The sequence below is a fragment of the Manis javanica genome, chromosome 3, assembly GCF_040802235.1.
Source record: "Manis javanica isolate MJ-LG chromosome 3, MJ_LKY, whole genome shotgun sequence".
NCBI classification, from domain to species: Eukaryota; Metazoa; Chordata; class Mammalia; order Pholidota; family Manidae; genus Manis; species Manis javanica.
This window is the reverse complement of record NC_133158.1, coordinates 168,768,195-168,784,695: the sequence shown is the minus strand read 5'-3', so window position 1 is coordinate 168,784,695 and position 16,501 is coordinate 168,768,195. Positions and strand designations below refer to the sequence as shown.

Genomic DNA, 16,501 nt, shown 5'->3' with positions numbered 1-16,501 from the left:
TTCTTGTATGAGTTTTGGCCAGTTGTGTCTTCCAAGGAATTGGTCCATTTCATCTATGTTATCAAATTTGTGGATATAGTTCATAGTATTCCTCTGTTGTCATTTTGATATCATGGGATTCTGTACTGATATTTCCTCTTTTGCTTCTGACAATAATAATGTGTCTTTTCTCTCTTTTTTTCTGAGCCTTGCTAGAGGTTTAGTAATTTTATTGGTCTTTTCAAAGAATCAGGATTTGGTTTCAGTCATTTTCTTTGCTGATTTACTATTTTCAACTGATTTGATTTCTGCCCTAATTTTAATTATTTGTCTTCTGCTTGCTTTTGATTTAATTAGTCATCTTCCCTGCTTTCTAAGATGGAAGTTTCAGTGATTGATTTTAGTTTTTTTCTTTTCTAATGTATACATTTAATGCTATAACTTTTTCCCTAGGCACTTCTTTTTAGTGCATCCTGTAAATTTTGATAAGTTGTATTTCATATTCATTTAGCTCAAAATATTTTAAAATTTCCATTGAGATTTTTTTCTTTGACTCATGTGCTACTTAGAAGTATGTTGTTTACTCTCCCAGTGTTTTGGGGTTTTCCTGCTGTCTTTTGGTTGATGATTTCTGGTTTAACTCCATTGTGGTCTGAGAACAAATACATTGTATGATTTATATTCTTTCAGATTTATTTAGGTATATTTAATGGCCCAGAATGTGGTTTATGTTGATAAATATTCCATGTGAGTTTGAGAACAATATGAATTTTGTTATTAAAGGGTGAAGTTTATAGATGTCAGTAATATCCAGTTGATTGATGGTGTTATTGAGTTCATCCATGTCCTTACTGATTTTCTGTCTACTCTTTCCTAGTTTTGGTGCCATTTTTTTTATTCCTAAGAAGCTTGACAAAATGAAGGGAATAACTGTTATGCATTTCATTTTTAGTGTGAGGATCATAGAAGAAATGGAAGAGTCAGGAATCCTAAGAACAGGAAACAGGGTAGCTTAGAAGACAACATTGATGATTATGAAAAATTTACCTTAGATATTAGAAACAACATTCAGACAAGGGAAGGAGGAAGAGAGAGATGGGGGGAGGTACATAGGTTCTTTTAGGTAGAATATCTTTAACAGGATAACTCAGAAAGAATGGGGAATTTTCATGCTTAAAAATGAAAATAACACAGTGTCTAGTATATAGGGAGTAGTCAGTGGATACTTAATGAATGTTAGATGTTCTCTAAAAAGGAAAAAAAAAGCAATTGGTTACAGAGCAATACCAGATTAAAGACAACTACCTGTAAAAATGGAATAAGGTCGATGTGTCACAAAGGATGAATTATAAGATAGTAGGAATTAATAGGGATAATGTTAGAATGGCATATGAAAGACACATAAAGTACAAAAGACTTTTAAAGCAATGATTAGAACAGAAGTAAAGATCAAGAGATGGAAGAGATGGTGTAAAGTTAAGTAAATATTGGAATTTATTCATTTCTATCTTCTCCACAAAGAGAAATATTCTTTAAGCTGTAGAGGGTATACAGAGCAAAGCATACAGATTTCTAAGACAAAGTTAGATGTACTTATTGTTAAAATAAGAGACCCAATTAAAAGGATAAATAGAAATAATAATGTGCCAGGTTATTTTACGTAAGTAGACTATCCATGAATTGAGATTCCCCAGATCTTCCAAATGTTCTGAAATCATTGTGAGACATCTTGATATATGATTCAAAATCATCACAGTGGACTTTATTTTCAATGCAAGAAAGAAGCTCCAACAGGAAAAAGAAGTGTTCAAAATGAGTTATTTTAGAGGGAAATTTGCCAGTAAAAATGAGGAAGATACATGATAACATTGTTTATAGTAGTAAAAGAAATAGAGACAGGCTTAATTTTCACTAAGGAATGGTTTAGATAAATTCATGACATATAAGTATTAAGAAAAAATAATTAAAAGAAATGAGGTAGAATGTCCACATGGCTTTTCTGAGTGAAAATCTAAAGTGCATGCAAATACACAGAACATTCCATTTTGTGTTTCTTTGGTAAACGTAAGTTTGTATGTTTATAGGAGTCAGGTAATATGAGTCTTCTGACTTTGTTCTTTTACCAAATTGTTTTGTTTATTCTAGTTCATTTTCCTTTCTGTATTTATTTGAGAATTATCTCAGTTTCTGAAAAAGATCCTGGTTGGATTTAAAAGAGAAGTTTTTATTTGCATATACTCTTTACCCCTGAAATTCTGCTATGTAGTCTCTTTATACTCCCCCAACCTCTAATAACCCCTGATCTGTTTTTTTGTGTCCATTGTTACGCAGAATATCTCATAACTGGAATTGCACAGTATATATGTAGTCTGTGCACATGAGATTCATCAATATTGTGGTATGTCCATCTAATTGTTGAATAGTATTCCATTATATGGATGTACCATGGTATGTTTAGTCATTCATTGAAGAACTTTTGAGGGGAATGTGTCCTGTTTTAGGCAGTTATGAATAAAGCTGCTGTTAACATTTGAGTATATGTTTTGGTATGAACATAAACTTTCTTTTCACTTGGATGAATACCTAGCAGTGTGGCATTCCTCAGTCATATGGTTAATGTGTGTCTAATTTTTTAGGAACTGCCAAACTCTTTTTAAAAGGGATTTTGTACTTTATCTTCCCTTCAGCCATATATGAGGTTTCCAGTTATTCTGCCTCCTCATCAACTTGAAATGATCTGTGTTTAATTTTAGTCATTCTAATATGTATATCATATTATCTCATTATACTTCTAATTTCCATTTCCCTAACAGTAAAGAACATCCATTGGAATATTTGTCATCCATTTTTCTTCTTTGGTGAAGTATCTTTTCAAATATTTGACCCATTTTTAAAAAATCAGTTTTTTCCTTTTTTATTTTATTATCTTTGACCCATTTAAAAAATCAATTTTTTCCCTTTTTATTTTTGAGTTTGACAGGTGATATCCATGAACATGAGATGTCTTTACATTTTTTGGTGTCTACTTTGATATTCTTGAGCAGTGTTTTGTACTTTTCAGTGTACAAGTCCTTTGCCTTAGTTAAGCTTATTTTTAAGTAATTTATTCTTTCTGATGCTTTGGTAGTGATTTTTCTGTATTAATTTTGTATCCTGCAACAATGATAAATTTACTTGTTAGTTCTAATAAGGAGACTTATTTGATTTTTGTATATTACCTTACACTCCGCAACTTTTCTTTATGGTTGATTCTTTGAGGTTTTCTCTATGTAAAGCATTACATTATGTGTGAATAGAGATAGTTTTACTTCTTTACCTATTTGGATGTGATTTATTTCTCTCTTTCACCTGATTGTCCCAGTTACAACATATAATACTGTCTTGAAAGTTTTGCTGAAAATGGACATTATTGTGTCCTCCAGATTTTAAGGGTAAAGCTTTTATTTTAGTCTTTCAGCATGGGATATGAAGTTACCTATATGTGATTTTCATAAATGGTCTTTATCATATTAAGAAATACCCTTTCTATTCCTAGTTCTTTGAATGTTTTTTATTAGTGGTTTGGCTTTTTGGTTTCCCTTGAGATTTTGTCAGTGATTTTTGTCAGAATTTGAGGTGATCATGTGCTTTCATCCCCCACTTTTTTCTATTAATGTGCTGTAGTGTATTGATTTTTAATGTTGAACCACTCTTGCATTCCTGGGATAAATCCTACTTGCCCATGGTATATATTACATTTAATAGTAGTTGCATTTTCTTTGCTAGTAAATTTTAGGATTTGCATCTGTATTCACAAGGTATTGGTTTGTAGTTTTCTTCTAATTTTGCCTGGCTTTTCTATAAAGAAATGTTGGTCTTAGAGATTGAATTAGGAAGTCTTTCCTCCTTGTATATTTTTTGGGAAACTGTGAGAAGGAGTTGTGTCACTTCCTCTTTAAAGGTTAATCGAATTCACTCGTGAAGCTGATTTGGACTTTGTTGTGAAATTTTTAGTTAACTGATTTGGTATCTATGTGTTGTTATAGATCTGTTCATATTTTCTGTTTTTGATTTTACCTTCATTATGATAATAATTTGCATCTTCTCTATTTTACTTAGTCTATCTAAAAGTTTGTGAGTTCTGTTGATCTTTTCAAAAAAACAATTTTTGGTCTCATTATCTCTTGTTTCTCTAGTCTCTTGTTTATTTCTACTCTGATTTTTGTTATTTCCTTTGCTTTCTTTAGGTTTAGTTTGCTCTTCCTTTTCTCATTTCTTAAGATATAAAATTAGGTTATTGAGTTGACATCTCTTTAAAAATATGGATGTTTACATCTTTATTTCCTCTGAGCACTACTTTTGTTGTATCTACTAAATATTGGCATATAGTTTTTTTTCTTTTCATCTGTTTCAAAGAATTCTAATTTCTCTTGTGATTTTTTTCTTTGACCCATTAGTTATTAGGAGTGTGTTGTTTAATCTCACATATTTGTGGATTTTCCAATTTTTCTCCTGTTATTGATTGCTACCTACTTTTCATGATACTCAAATGAGATACTTCCTGTAATTCCAGTCTTACTAAAATTTATTGACTTTTGTTGCCTCGCCAGTTATCCTGTATAATGTTGTGTATATGCACTTGAGAAGAATGCATATTTTGTTGTTGGGGGCAGTGTCTTATTTATCTGTTAGGTCTGGTTGATGGTTGTTTAACTTTTCTGTTTCTTTACCAATCTTCTGTCTAGATCTTTGTATTTTATCAAAAGCAGTGTATTGAAATTACCAGCTGTTATGGTAGCACTGTTTGTTTCTGCTTTCAGTGATCAGTATTTGTTTCATGTATTTTGGGACTCTGTTGCTTGGTGTATATATCTTTATGATTGTTGTATCTTCATGATGAATTGACTATTTTTACTCAAAGTATTATGTCCCTCTTTGTCTATCATAATAAATCATAAAATTCACAGCAACTCCAGCTCTCTTGGTTACTATTTACATAGAATATTTCTTAGGTGTTTTTACTTTCAACCTGTTTGTTTTATCTAAATCTAAAATGAATCTCTTCGAGATGATATTTAATTCGATCAATTAAAAAAATCCATGCACCAATCTATTTCTTCTTTTTAGTTGAAATATAGTTGATACACAATATTCTTTTGGTTTCAGGTATACAACATAGTGATTCAACAAATACATACTAAATGCTCACTGTGGTAAGTATAGTTATCTGTCAATATTATTGACTATATTCCCTATGCTGTACCTTGATCCCCATGAATAATTTATTTTATAATTGAAATTTCGTATCTCTTTATTCCTTTCACCTGTTCCACCCAGCCCCCTCCCGGTCCCCTATGGCACCCAGTAGGCTATTCTGTCTTTATGAGTGTATTTGTTCTGTTTGTGTATTTGTGTGTGTTCTGTTTTTAGATTCCACATACAAGGTGAAATCATGTGTTATTTGTCTTTCTCTGACTTTACTTAGCATAATACTGGATTCATCCATGTTGTCACAAATTGCATGATTTTGTTCTTCTTTTAGGGCCGAGTAATATTCCATTGTGTATATGTACTACATCTTTATCCATTCATTCATCTATTGAAGGATACCTTGGTTGCTCCCATGTCTTGCTTTTAATAAACAATGCTGCAATAAATACAGGAATGCCTGTATCTCTTCAAATTAATGATTCTATTTTCTTTGGGTAAATTCCCATAAGTAAAATTACTGGATCATTTGATATTTCTATTTTTAATTTGAGAAACCTCCATACTGCTTTCCGTAGATACCAATCTATATCTTAACTAATGAACTTAATACATTTGCATTTAATGTGATTGTTGATAAGGAAGTATTTTTGTTGCCATGTCACTGTATTTTCTATAGGTCTTTTATGTTCTTTTGTGTGAGTTCCTTCAACATTGCCTTCTTTTGTGTTTGGTCTTCGTCTGTGCACCATTTTCATTTTCTGTATATTTTAAAATTACCATTTTAGTAATTACATTGGTGGCTACAATTAACATCCTAAATTTATCCAGTCTAGTTTGAATTGATTGTAATTTACAAAAGTCTTCTGTCTCCATCTCTCTCCCTTATATTATTGTTACAGATTACATCTTTATACGTTGTGTGTCCAGTAACATAGATATATAGTTACTTTTTGATGTGTTTGTCCTTTAAGTCGTATAGGAAACAGAAAGCGGAATTACAAATCAAAAGTACAATGACTTTGCTTCTGTACTTAATTTTTAGTTTTTACCTGTGTTCTTTACTCTTCACATAGGTTCAAGTTACTGTTTGTTGTCCTTTCGTTTTGGCATGTACTCCATTGGCGTTTCTTGTAGAGTAGGGCAGGTCTAGGAATAAACTTCCTTAATTTATTTTTTCTAAGATTGTCTTAATTTCTTCACCACTTTCAAGTGATGTGGAATTTTTGTTTGATAGTTTTCTTTTGGCATTTTACATCATCCTAATGCCTTCTGGCTTCCATGGTTTTTGATGAGAAATTAGTTGTTAGACTTACTGAGAATTACTTGTATATGACAAGTCATTTCTTTTTGCTTTTTTCTTATTTTGATATCATTAATATACAGTTACTTGAGCAACATTATGGTTACTAAACTCCCCCTAATATCATGTCCCCCCTACATACCCCATTACAGTCACTGTCCATCAGCGTAGTAAGATGCTATAGAATCATTACTTGTCTTCTCTGTATATATTCCTTTCCCATGTCCCCCCCCACCGTCCAGCTACATTATGTATGCTTATCGTAATGCCCCTTTTTCCCCTTTATCCCTCCCTTCCCACCCATCTTCCCCTTCCCCTTTCCCTTTCCCTTTGGTAACTGTTAGTCCATTCTGGGGTTCTGTGAGTCTGCTGCTGTTTTGTTCCTTCATTTTTTGCTTTGTTCTTATACTCCACAGATGAGTGAAATCATTTGATACTTGTCTTTCTCTGCCTGGCTTATTTCACTGGGCATAATACCCTCTAGCTCCATCCATGTTGTTGCAAATTGTAGGATTTGTTTTCTTTTTATGGCTGAATAATATTCCATTGTCGTATATATACCACTTCTTCTTTATCCATTCCTCTACTGATGGACACTTAGGTTGCTTCCATTTCTTCGCTATTGTATATAGTGCTGCGATAAACATAGGGGTGCGTATGTCTTTTTGGAACTGGTCCTAAGAGTGGAGTTCCTGGGTCAACTGGTATTTCTATTTTTAGTTTTTTGAGGAACCTCCATACTAGTTTCCACAATGGTTGAACTAGTTGACATTCCCACCATCAGTCTAGGAGGATTTCCCTTTCTCCACATCCTCACCAGCATTTGTTGTTTGTCTTTTGGATGTTGGCCATCCTAACTGGTGTGAGGTGATATCTCATTGTGGTTTTAATTTGCATTTCTCTGATGATTGGCGATGTGGAGCATCTTTTCACGTGCCTGTTGGCCATCTGAATTTCTTCTCTGAAGAAGTGTCTGTTTGATCCTCTGCCCATTTTTAATTGAATTATTTGCTTTTTGTTGTTGAGGTGCTTGAGCTTTTTGTGTATTTTGGATGTCAACCCCTTATCGGATATGTCGTTTATGAATATGTTCTCCCATACTATAGGATGCCTTTTTTTTTCTACTGATGGTCTCCTTTGCTGTACAGAAGCTTTTTTGTTTGATATAGTCCCACTTGTTCATTTTTGCTTTTGTTTCCCTTGCCCATGGAGATATGTTCATGAAGAAGTTGCTCATGTTTATATTGAAGAGAGTTATGCCTGCATTATCTTCTAAGAGTTGAATGGTTTCATGACTTACATTCAGGTCTTTGGTCCATTTTGAGTTACTTTTGTGTATGGGGTTAGACAGTAATCCAGTTTCATTCTCTTACATGTAGCTGTCCAGTTTTGCCAGCATCAGCTGTTGAAGAGGCTGTCATTTCCCCATTGTATATCCATGGCTCCTTTATCATATATTAATTGACCATATATGCTTGAGTGTATATCTGGATATTCTGTTCCATTGGTATATTTGTCTGTTCTTGTGCCACTACCAAATTGTCTTGATTAGTGTGGCTTTGTAGTAGAGGTTGAAGTTGGGAAGCGAGAATCCCCTGCTTTATTCTTCCTTCTCAGAATTGCTTTGGCTATTTGGGGTCTTTCATGATTCCACATGAATTTTAGAACTATTTGTTCCAGTTCATTGGAGAATGCTGTTGGTATTTTGATAGGGATTGCATTGAATCTGCAGATTGCTTTAGGCAGGATGGCCATTTTGACAATATTAATTCTTCCCACCAAGAGCATGGGATGAATTTCCATTTAGTAGTATTCTCTTTAATTTCTCCTAGGAGTGCTCAGTAATTTTCAGGGTATAGATCTTTCACTTGCTTGGTTATGTTTATTCCTAGGCATTTTTTTCTTTTTGATGCAATTGTGAATGGAATTGTTTTCCTGATTTCTCTTTCTGCTAGTTCATCATTAGTGTATAGGAATGCAACAGGTTTCTGTGTATTTATTTTCTATCCTTCAACTTTGCTGAATACAGATATTAGTTCTAGTAGTTTTGGAGTTGATTCTTTAGAGTTTTTTATGTACAATATCATGTCATCTTCAAACAGTGACAGTTTGACTTCTTTCTTGCCAGTCTGGATGCTTTTTGTTTCTTCGTGTTTTCTGATTGGCGTGCCTAGGACCTGCAGTGTTGAATGAAAGTGGGGAGAGTGGGCATCCTTGTCTTGTTCCCAATCTTAGAGGAAATGCTTTCAACTTCTAATCGTTAAGTATGATGTTGGCTGTGGATTTGTCTTATATGGCCTTTATTATGTTGAGGTACTTGTCCTCTATACGCATTTTGTTGAGAGTTTTTATCACGAATGGATATTGAATTTTGTTGATTGCTTTTTCAGAATCTATGGTGATGATCGTGTGGTTTTTGTTCTTTTTGTTGATGTGGTGGATGATGTTGATCTATTTTTGAATGTTCCATCCTTGCATCCCTGTGATGAATCCCACTTGATCATGTTGTATGATCCTCTTGAGGTATTTTTGAATTCAGTTTGCTAATATTTTGTTGAGTATTTTTGTATCTATGTTCATCATGGATATTGGTCTGAGGTTTCTTTATTTGTGAAGTCTTTGCCTGGTTTGGTATTAGTGTTATGTTGGCCTTGTAGATGGTGTATTTCCTCCTGTTTTACTTATTGGAAAACTTTAAGGAGGATGGGTTTTAGGTCTTCACTAAATGTTTGCTAGAACTCAGCAGTGAAGCCTTGTGGTCCATGGATTTTGTTCTTAGGTTGTTCTTTGATTACCAGTTCAATTTCTTTCCTGGTCATTGGTCTACTCGGATTTTCTGTTTCTTCCTGGGTTAGCCTTGGAAAGTTGTATTTTTCTAGAAAGTTGTCTGTTACTTCTAGGTTATCCTGTTTGTACCATGTAATTTTTCATAGTATTTTCTCATAATTTTTTGTATTTCTGTGGTGTCCGTAGTGATTTTTACTTTCTCATTTCTGATTCTGTTTGTGTAAACTCTTTTTCTTGATAAGTCTGCTAGGGATTTATCTATTTTGTTTATTTTCTCAAAGGGCCAGCTCCTGCCTTCATCGATTCTTTCTGTTATTTTATTCTTGATTTTATTTATTTATGGTCTTATCTTTATTATGTCCCTCCTTCTACTGACTTTGGGCCTCAATTGTTATTCCTTCTCTGGTTTCATTGATTGTGAGTTTAGACTGTTCATTTGGGGTTGTTCTTCTTTCCTGAGGTAAGCCTGTATTGCAATATATTTCCCTTTTAGCTCAGTCTTTGCTGTATACCACAGATTTTGTGTTGTTGAATTATTGTTGTCATTTGTTTCTGTATATTGCTTGAAATCTGTTTTTATCCGGTCATTGATCGATTGATTATTTAGGAGCATATTATTAAGCCTTCATGTCTCAGTGGGCATTTTCATTTTCTTTGTGTAATTTATTTCTAGTCTCATTAGCTTTGTGATCTGAGAAGCAGCTTGGTACAATTTCAATGTTTTTGAATTTACTGATGTTCTTTTTGGGGCCTTGTACATGATCTATTCTTGAAAATGTTCCATGTGCCCTTGAAAGAATGTGTATCCTGTTGCTTTTGGATAGAGTGTTCTGTAGATGTCTGTAAGGTCCATCTGTTCTAATGTGTTGTTCAGTGCCTATGGTTCTTTACTTATTTTCTGACTGGTTGATCTGTCCTTTGGAGTGAGTAGTGTGTTGAAGACTCCTAAAATGAATGTATTGCATTGTATTTTGCCCTTTAATTCTGTTAGTATTTGTTTCACATTTGTAGGTGATTCTGTGTTGGGTTCAAAGATACTTATAATAGTTACATCCTTTTGTTCAACTGACCCCCTTATCGTAATGTCATTCTTTGTCTCTTATTACTTTCTTTGTTTTGAAGTCTATTTTTTCTGATCCAAGTACTGCAACTCTTGTGTTTTCTCTTTATTAGTTGCATGACATATCTTTTTCCATCCCTTTTACTTTCAGTCTGTGTATGTCTTTGGGTTTGAAGTGTGTGTCTTGTAGGCAGCATATAGGTGGGTCTTGTTTTTTAATCCATTCAGTGACTCTGTGTCTTTTGATTAGTGCATTCAGACTATTTGCATTTAGGGTGATTATCGATAGGTATATATTTGGTGCCATTGCAGGCTTTAGATTCATGGTTACCAAAGGTTCAAGGGCAATCCTTTACTATCTAACACTCTAACTTAATTCACTTCGGGTGCTATCACAAACATAACCTAAAGGTTCTTCTTTTTTTTTTTCTCCTTATTCTTCCTCCTTCATTTTTTGTATGTTATGAATCATATTCTGTACTCTTTGTCTACCCATTGGGTTACATCTTGTTTAGCCTTAGGAATATTTCCATCTATAGGAGTCCCTCCAAAATGCACTGTAGAGGTGTTTTGTGGGAGGTCAATTCTCTCAACGTTTTCTTATCTGAAAGTTGTTTAATTCCTCTTTCAAATTTAAATGATAAGTTGCCAGGTAGAGTATTCTTGGTTCAAGGCCCTTCTGTTTCATTGCATTAAATATATCATGCCACTCCCTTCTGGCCTGTAAGTTTCTGTTGAGAAATCTGCTTGATGGGTTTTCCTTTGTATGTGATCTTTTTTCTCTCTCTAGCTGCTTTTAAAAGTCTGTCTTTATCCTTGATCTTTGCCATTTTAATTATTATATGTCTTGATGTTGTCTTCCTTGAGTCCCTTGTGTTGGGAGATTTGTGCACCTCCATGGCTTAAGAGAGTATTTCCTTCCCCAGATTGGGGAAATTTTTGGCAATTACCTCCTCAATGACACTTTCTATCCCTTTTTCTCTCTCTTCTTCTTGTGTTACCCCTATAATGTGAATGTTGTTCCGTTTGCATTGGTCACACAGTTCTCTCAATATTCTTTCATTCTTAGATATTCTTTTTTCTCTCTGCCTCAGCTTCTTTGTATTCCTCTTCTCCAATTTCTGTTCCATTTATCACCTCTTCTACTACATCTAATCTGCTTTTAAATCCCTCCACTGTATGTTTCATTTCAGATATGGAAGTTCTTAATGATTGAATCTCTGACTTATATTCATTCCTGAGTTCTTGAATATTTTTCTGTACCTCCATAAGCATGTTTATGATTTTTATTTTGAACTTTCTTTCAGGCAGATTGGTGAGTTCAGTTTCATTTGACCCTTTTTCTCGGGGTTTGTGAGATTTTGTTCTGAACCATGTTCTTTTGACGTTTCATATTTCTGTAGGGTGCCCAGAAGTGCCAGTTTCTGGATCTTCTCAGCTCCTAGAGTGAGGTTGGAGGTTGTAGGGGAGTGATGCTGGTGCCTGAGGGGAGGAAAGAGCTATTTCCTGATTCCTGTCTGTGGTGCCTGTCTCCGGTGTCAGAGCCAGTGGGCTGAGCACACATGTGTAAGCCTCTGTGCTCGGTGTGTCCAGCTGTTGGAGGCGGGTCCTCCCTCTGTCTGGCCTGTTGCCAGCACAGTGACTGCCAGTTTGCAGTCTGGTGTGGGTAGTTTAGGAGGAAGGTGCAGTGGGCTGCGTGTCACAGTGGGGGGCCTGGGAGCTGAGTAGGCAGAGGCATGGGGTGCCTGAAGTTCCTCAAGGTTCCCAACCAGCTGGGCAGAGTGCACCGGGACAACCTTGTCCAGCTCTCCCCTCCGCCACGCAGCAAGCTCCATGCAAACCCTGCCCCTTCAGCAGTCCTTTCTCTGCTAGGAAGCCTCTCAGACCACCTGCCTTATCCCTTGTCCCAGAGTGGCCGGGTGTGGATCCCCTCTTCCACAAATGGCCAGAGTCTGTCTCTTAAGCACTCCACCTGGCTGAGCTCCCCAACGTGCAGAGCACCACACAGTGTAATTTTCTGCTCCCAAAGCAGACCTCCAGGGCTGGGTGTTCAGCAGTTCTAGGCTACCACCCCCTCCCCCAGTCCATTTCTCTTCCTCCCACAGGTGGGCTGGGGTGGGGGAAGCCCTTGGGTGCCGCTGGATTAAGGCTTTCGTATGTTACCCAGGTTCATGAGGTCTGCTCTTTTCGTGAGGTCTGCATGCAGTCTCTTCAGCCTTCTTTCTTGTTGCTGTTTTAGGGTTAGTTGTATCAATTAACTACATTTTCATGCTGTTTGTTGTTTTGGGAGGAATTCTTCTCACCCCTCACACTGCCATCATGAATCTCCCTCTCTTTGCTTTTTTAAGATTCTCTCATTGTCTTTGGTTTTTAACATTTGATTATTGTTTGTATCTGTATGAATCTCTTGACTTTTTCTGACTTGGGTTTGTTGATCTTCTTGATTGTGGCAATTTCTGCATTTCATGAAAATTGGAGAATTTTCCTCCATTATGTCTTTGGAGATTTTTTTTCTATACTTTTCTGTCTTCTTCTGAAAGTCGATAAGTTCAGTGTCTGGGCTTACTCAGAGATTATTTCTATCACATTTTTTTCCCTGTCAGTGGGCTATACTTGACTATTTCTTTGTATTCCTTTTGTGTGTTCTTTATTGTTTTTCTTAAAAACTGGACATTTTGAATATTTTAATGTAATTACTGAGGACACTAGATTTTCCTTTCCTCCTCTGAGTTTACTGTTGTTTATCTGGAGGGCTTCCGTTCTTGTTTAGTGACTTCTCTGAACTATTTTTTCAAAGAATGTATTCCTTGTTACATATGGTCACTGAAATACTGTAATATCCATGGTCAACTGTGATCTTTTACACATTTCCCGAACCAGTGGGAGCCAACAGTTAAAAAGTAATCTCTTGGGGTTTGCAGACTATCTCTCACTGAGGTGTTCCTTCAGAGGTTAGTTAGGCTGCCAACAGCCTGTCTTCCAGCTGGCTGTCTTCACCGTCCCTTTGTGCTTCACCTTGTGCTTGTACATAGCCCAAAGATAAGCTAGAGTTGCCAGCCTGTGCTCCTCTCAGGTGTTCTCTAAGCATGCATCCAGCCCTAGGCATGTATATAGCATTCTAGATTTCCTGATATATATAATAACCCTTTAAAGCCCTAATTCTGCTGAGTATCTTCCTCCTCCACCTCCTTATTCTGATAATTTTCATATTGTCTGCTGCTTGTACCATCTACTGCCTCTTGCCCCAGGTAGCTACTTGCAGTGTATGTCTAAGCCCTTTTGAAAGATGACACCTGGAAAGTCTTTCAAAATACACAGCCACTATTTTTGAGAACAAAGTCCATGTTCTCTTTGGCACCAGCAAGCTGCATGAAGAACTTGGTAGACAGTCCTTATGGGCACTCTTGAACCTGGTGGAGGGGAGATGGTACACAGGTAAGCGAGAATGCTCCAATGCTTTCTTATTCAATTTAGCAGACTTTTTCATTGTTAAATACTTCTCTGTCTGTTATAAGTTGTAAGATTCTAGATGTCTATAAAAGTTGATTGTCATTTTTTGCCAACCTAAGGGTTGCTTTACGGAGGAGCTGATTCTTGGATCTTCCTAGTCCTCTGTTTTCTATTACATCACTCCTTTTATTTATATTTGAAAGATTGTTATCACTGGGTATATAGTTTAGGGTTCGCTTTTTTTTCCTCTCAACACTTTAAAGATGTATTCCATTGTCTTTCAGCTTACATTGTTTCCAACAAAAAGTCTTATATATTCTTATCTTTGTTTTTCCTTATGCAAGGAATCCTGTTTCTTTAGCTTCCTTTGGAGTTTTCTCCTTAGCTTTGGTTTTTAGCAATGTTTATAATTTAAAGTATTTATTCTGCTTGGGAATTCTCTGATCTCCAATTTGGGTTTTAATATATTATTTTGGGTAAGTTCTTCTCTGTTATCTGTTAAGTATTCTGTGTTGTACTTTCTCTTTCTGGATTTCCAATTACACTCTATGTTGTTCCATTTGATATCGTATCATGGCTTGTCCGATGGATGCTCTGTTTTATCCTACTTCCCCTGCTACTTCTGTTTTCCTTTAACAGACTTTATTATTTAGGGAAATTTTAGGTTCACAGCAAAATTGAGCAGAAGGTAGAGTCATTCCCCTCCCCCACCCCATTATAAAATTGCTGCCCTGGAGTGGTACATCTTTTTACCCTGAATCTACATTGATACATCATTATCACACAAAGTCCACGTTTACATTAGGGTTTACTCTTGGTATTTTACATTCTGTGGGGTTTGATAAACCCACTGCAGTATCATACAGAATAGTTTCAGTGCCCTAAAAAATAATCTGTATCCACCCATTCATTCCTCCTGTCCTAAACTCCAGCAACCTATCAACCTTTTACTGTCTCCATAGTTTTTCCTTCCCCAAAGTGCCATATAGTTGGAATTGTGCAGTATGTAGCAGTTCAGATCAGCTTCTTTCAGTTAGTAATAATGCACTTGAGCTTCCTAATGTCTTTTCATGGCTTGATAGCTCTTTCTTTTCCTTTTTAGTACCAAATAATATTCCATTGTCTGCATGTATGTGCCACGCTTATTTATTCATTCACTTCCTGAAGGGCATCTTAATTGCTTCCTTATTTTGACAAATTTGAGTAAAGCATCTATCAACATCTTTGTGCAGGCTTTTGTGTGGTTTCCAATTCATTTGGGTAAATATCAAGGAATGTGATTGCTCATAGTACTGATTGGTTTTAGTCTATATTTTGGCATATTCATTTTATTTGAAAATAATTTAATTTTTTCAGAGGACCTAAGTAGACGTTTTTCCAAAGAAGACATACAAATGACCAATAGGTACATGAAAAGCTACTTAACATCACTAATCATTAGGGAAATGCACATCAACACCACAGTGAGATACCAGTTGACACTTATGAGGATGTCTATTTAAAAAAGACAGTAGGTAAATGCTAGTGAGGATATGAAGAATAGAGAAACCTTGTACACTTTTGGGGGGGAAGTAAATTGGTGCAGTCTCTAATGGTAAACAGTATAGAGGTTCTTCAGATAATTATAATAGAAACTACCATATGGTCCAGCAATTGATTCCATTTCTGGATATTTATCCAGAAATCATTATTCTGAGTGGTATCTGTACTCCCATGTTCATAGCAGCATTATTCACAATAGGCATGGTATGGGAACACCTAAGTGTCCATTGACATATGAATAAGGAAAGAAAACCTGGTATTTATATGCAGCAGAATATTATTCAGCCTTAAAAAAGAGGAAATCCTGTCATTTGACAACACTGATGAGCCTGGAGAAGAGCATTATGTTAAGTGAAATAAGCCTGGCAGAGCAAGACAAATACCACATGGCATCACTAATATGTGGAATCTTAATAAACAAATTGAGCACGTAGAAACAATGACCAGAAAAGTGGTTACCAGGGGCTCTGGAGTAATGATTAGGGAGAGGTTGGTGAATACCTACAGACTTTCAGTAACAGGTGAATATCTGATGTATAACATGGTCAGCTACAGTTGATAGCACTATATTATATAATTGAAATTTACTAAAAGCATAACCTCCTCCCTAAGACAAGGTAAGTATGTGAAGTAATGGGTGTGTTCACTTGATGGGGAAAGTCCTTCACAATGTGGTATCAAATCATCACATTGTATACTTTAAATATCTTACAATCTTATTTGTCAATTAAATGTCAGTAAAGCTGGAGAAAGTAATTTTCCTTTTTTTTTTTAATTAACAGGATTGGTTTGAGGTCATTTTTAAAGTTTTGACTTATAAAGCACTTGATTCTTTTGTTCCATTGTGGAAAGACCTCTTCAGCAATGATTACATCAGAGTTACCAGTGTTACAGTAAGTATTATAGTTTTACATTTTAAAAATGTATAAAACATTTTTCTATATGAAAAACGCTCTCTTTAATGAGGCACATCAAATACGTTCTGATAGACAATATATTTGAAATCAAAGAATTGTTCGAGCATATAATTACCATATATCCATACATGGCTTTTGCCACTGTAATGTCAATATGTTTTGTGGTTTTGAACAAAAAAATGTTACTGTCCTATATCAGGGGTCAGCAAACTGATCTATCTGCCAAATCTTTCTAGCAGGCTGCCTGGTTTTGTAAATAAAGTGTTAATTGCAACA

General features: G+C 35.4%; 1 protein-coding gene across 5 annotated transcripts in view; it reads left to right on the top strand.

Annotated features, from left to right (window-relative positions):
* Positions 1-16,501, top strand: part of STAG1 (STAG1 cohesin complex component) — a 436,291-nt gene that overhangs the window by 89,603 nt on the left and 330,187 nt on the right. For 3 of the 5 annotated variants that reach the window (XM_073232353.1, XM_073232355.1, XM_073232356.1), the window contains exons 2-3: positions 5,125-5,171; positions 16,091-16,201. In XM_073232353.1, the coding sequence (XP_073088454.1) occupies positions 16,173-16,201 (29 nt within the window). In that variant the 5' untranslated portion in view covers positions 5,125-5,171; positions 16,091-16,172. The remainder of the gene's footprint in view (positions 1-5,124; positions 5,172-16,090; positions 16,202-16,501) is intronic. The other 2 variants (XM_073232352.1, XM_073232354.1) reach the window with 1 other exon arrangement.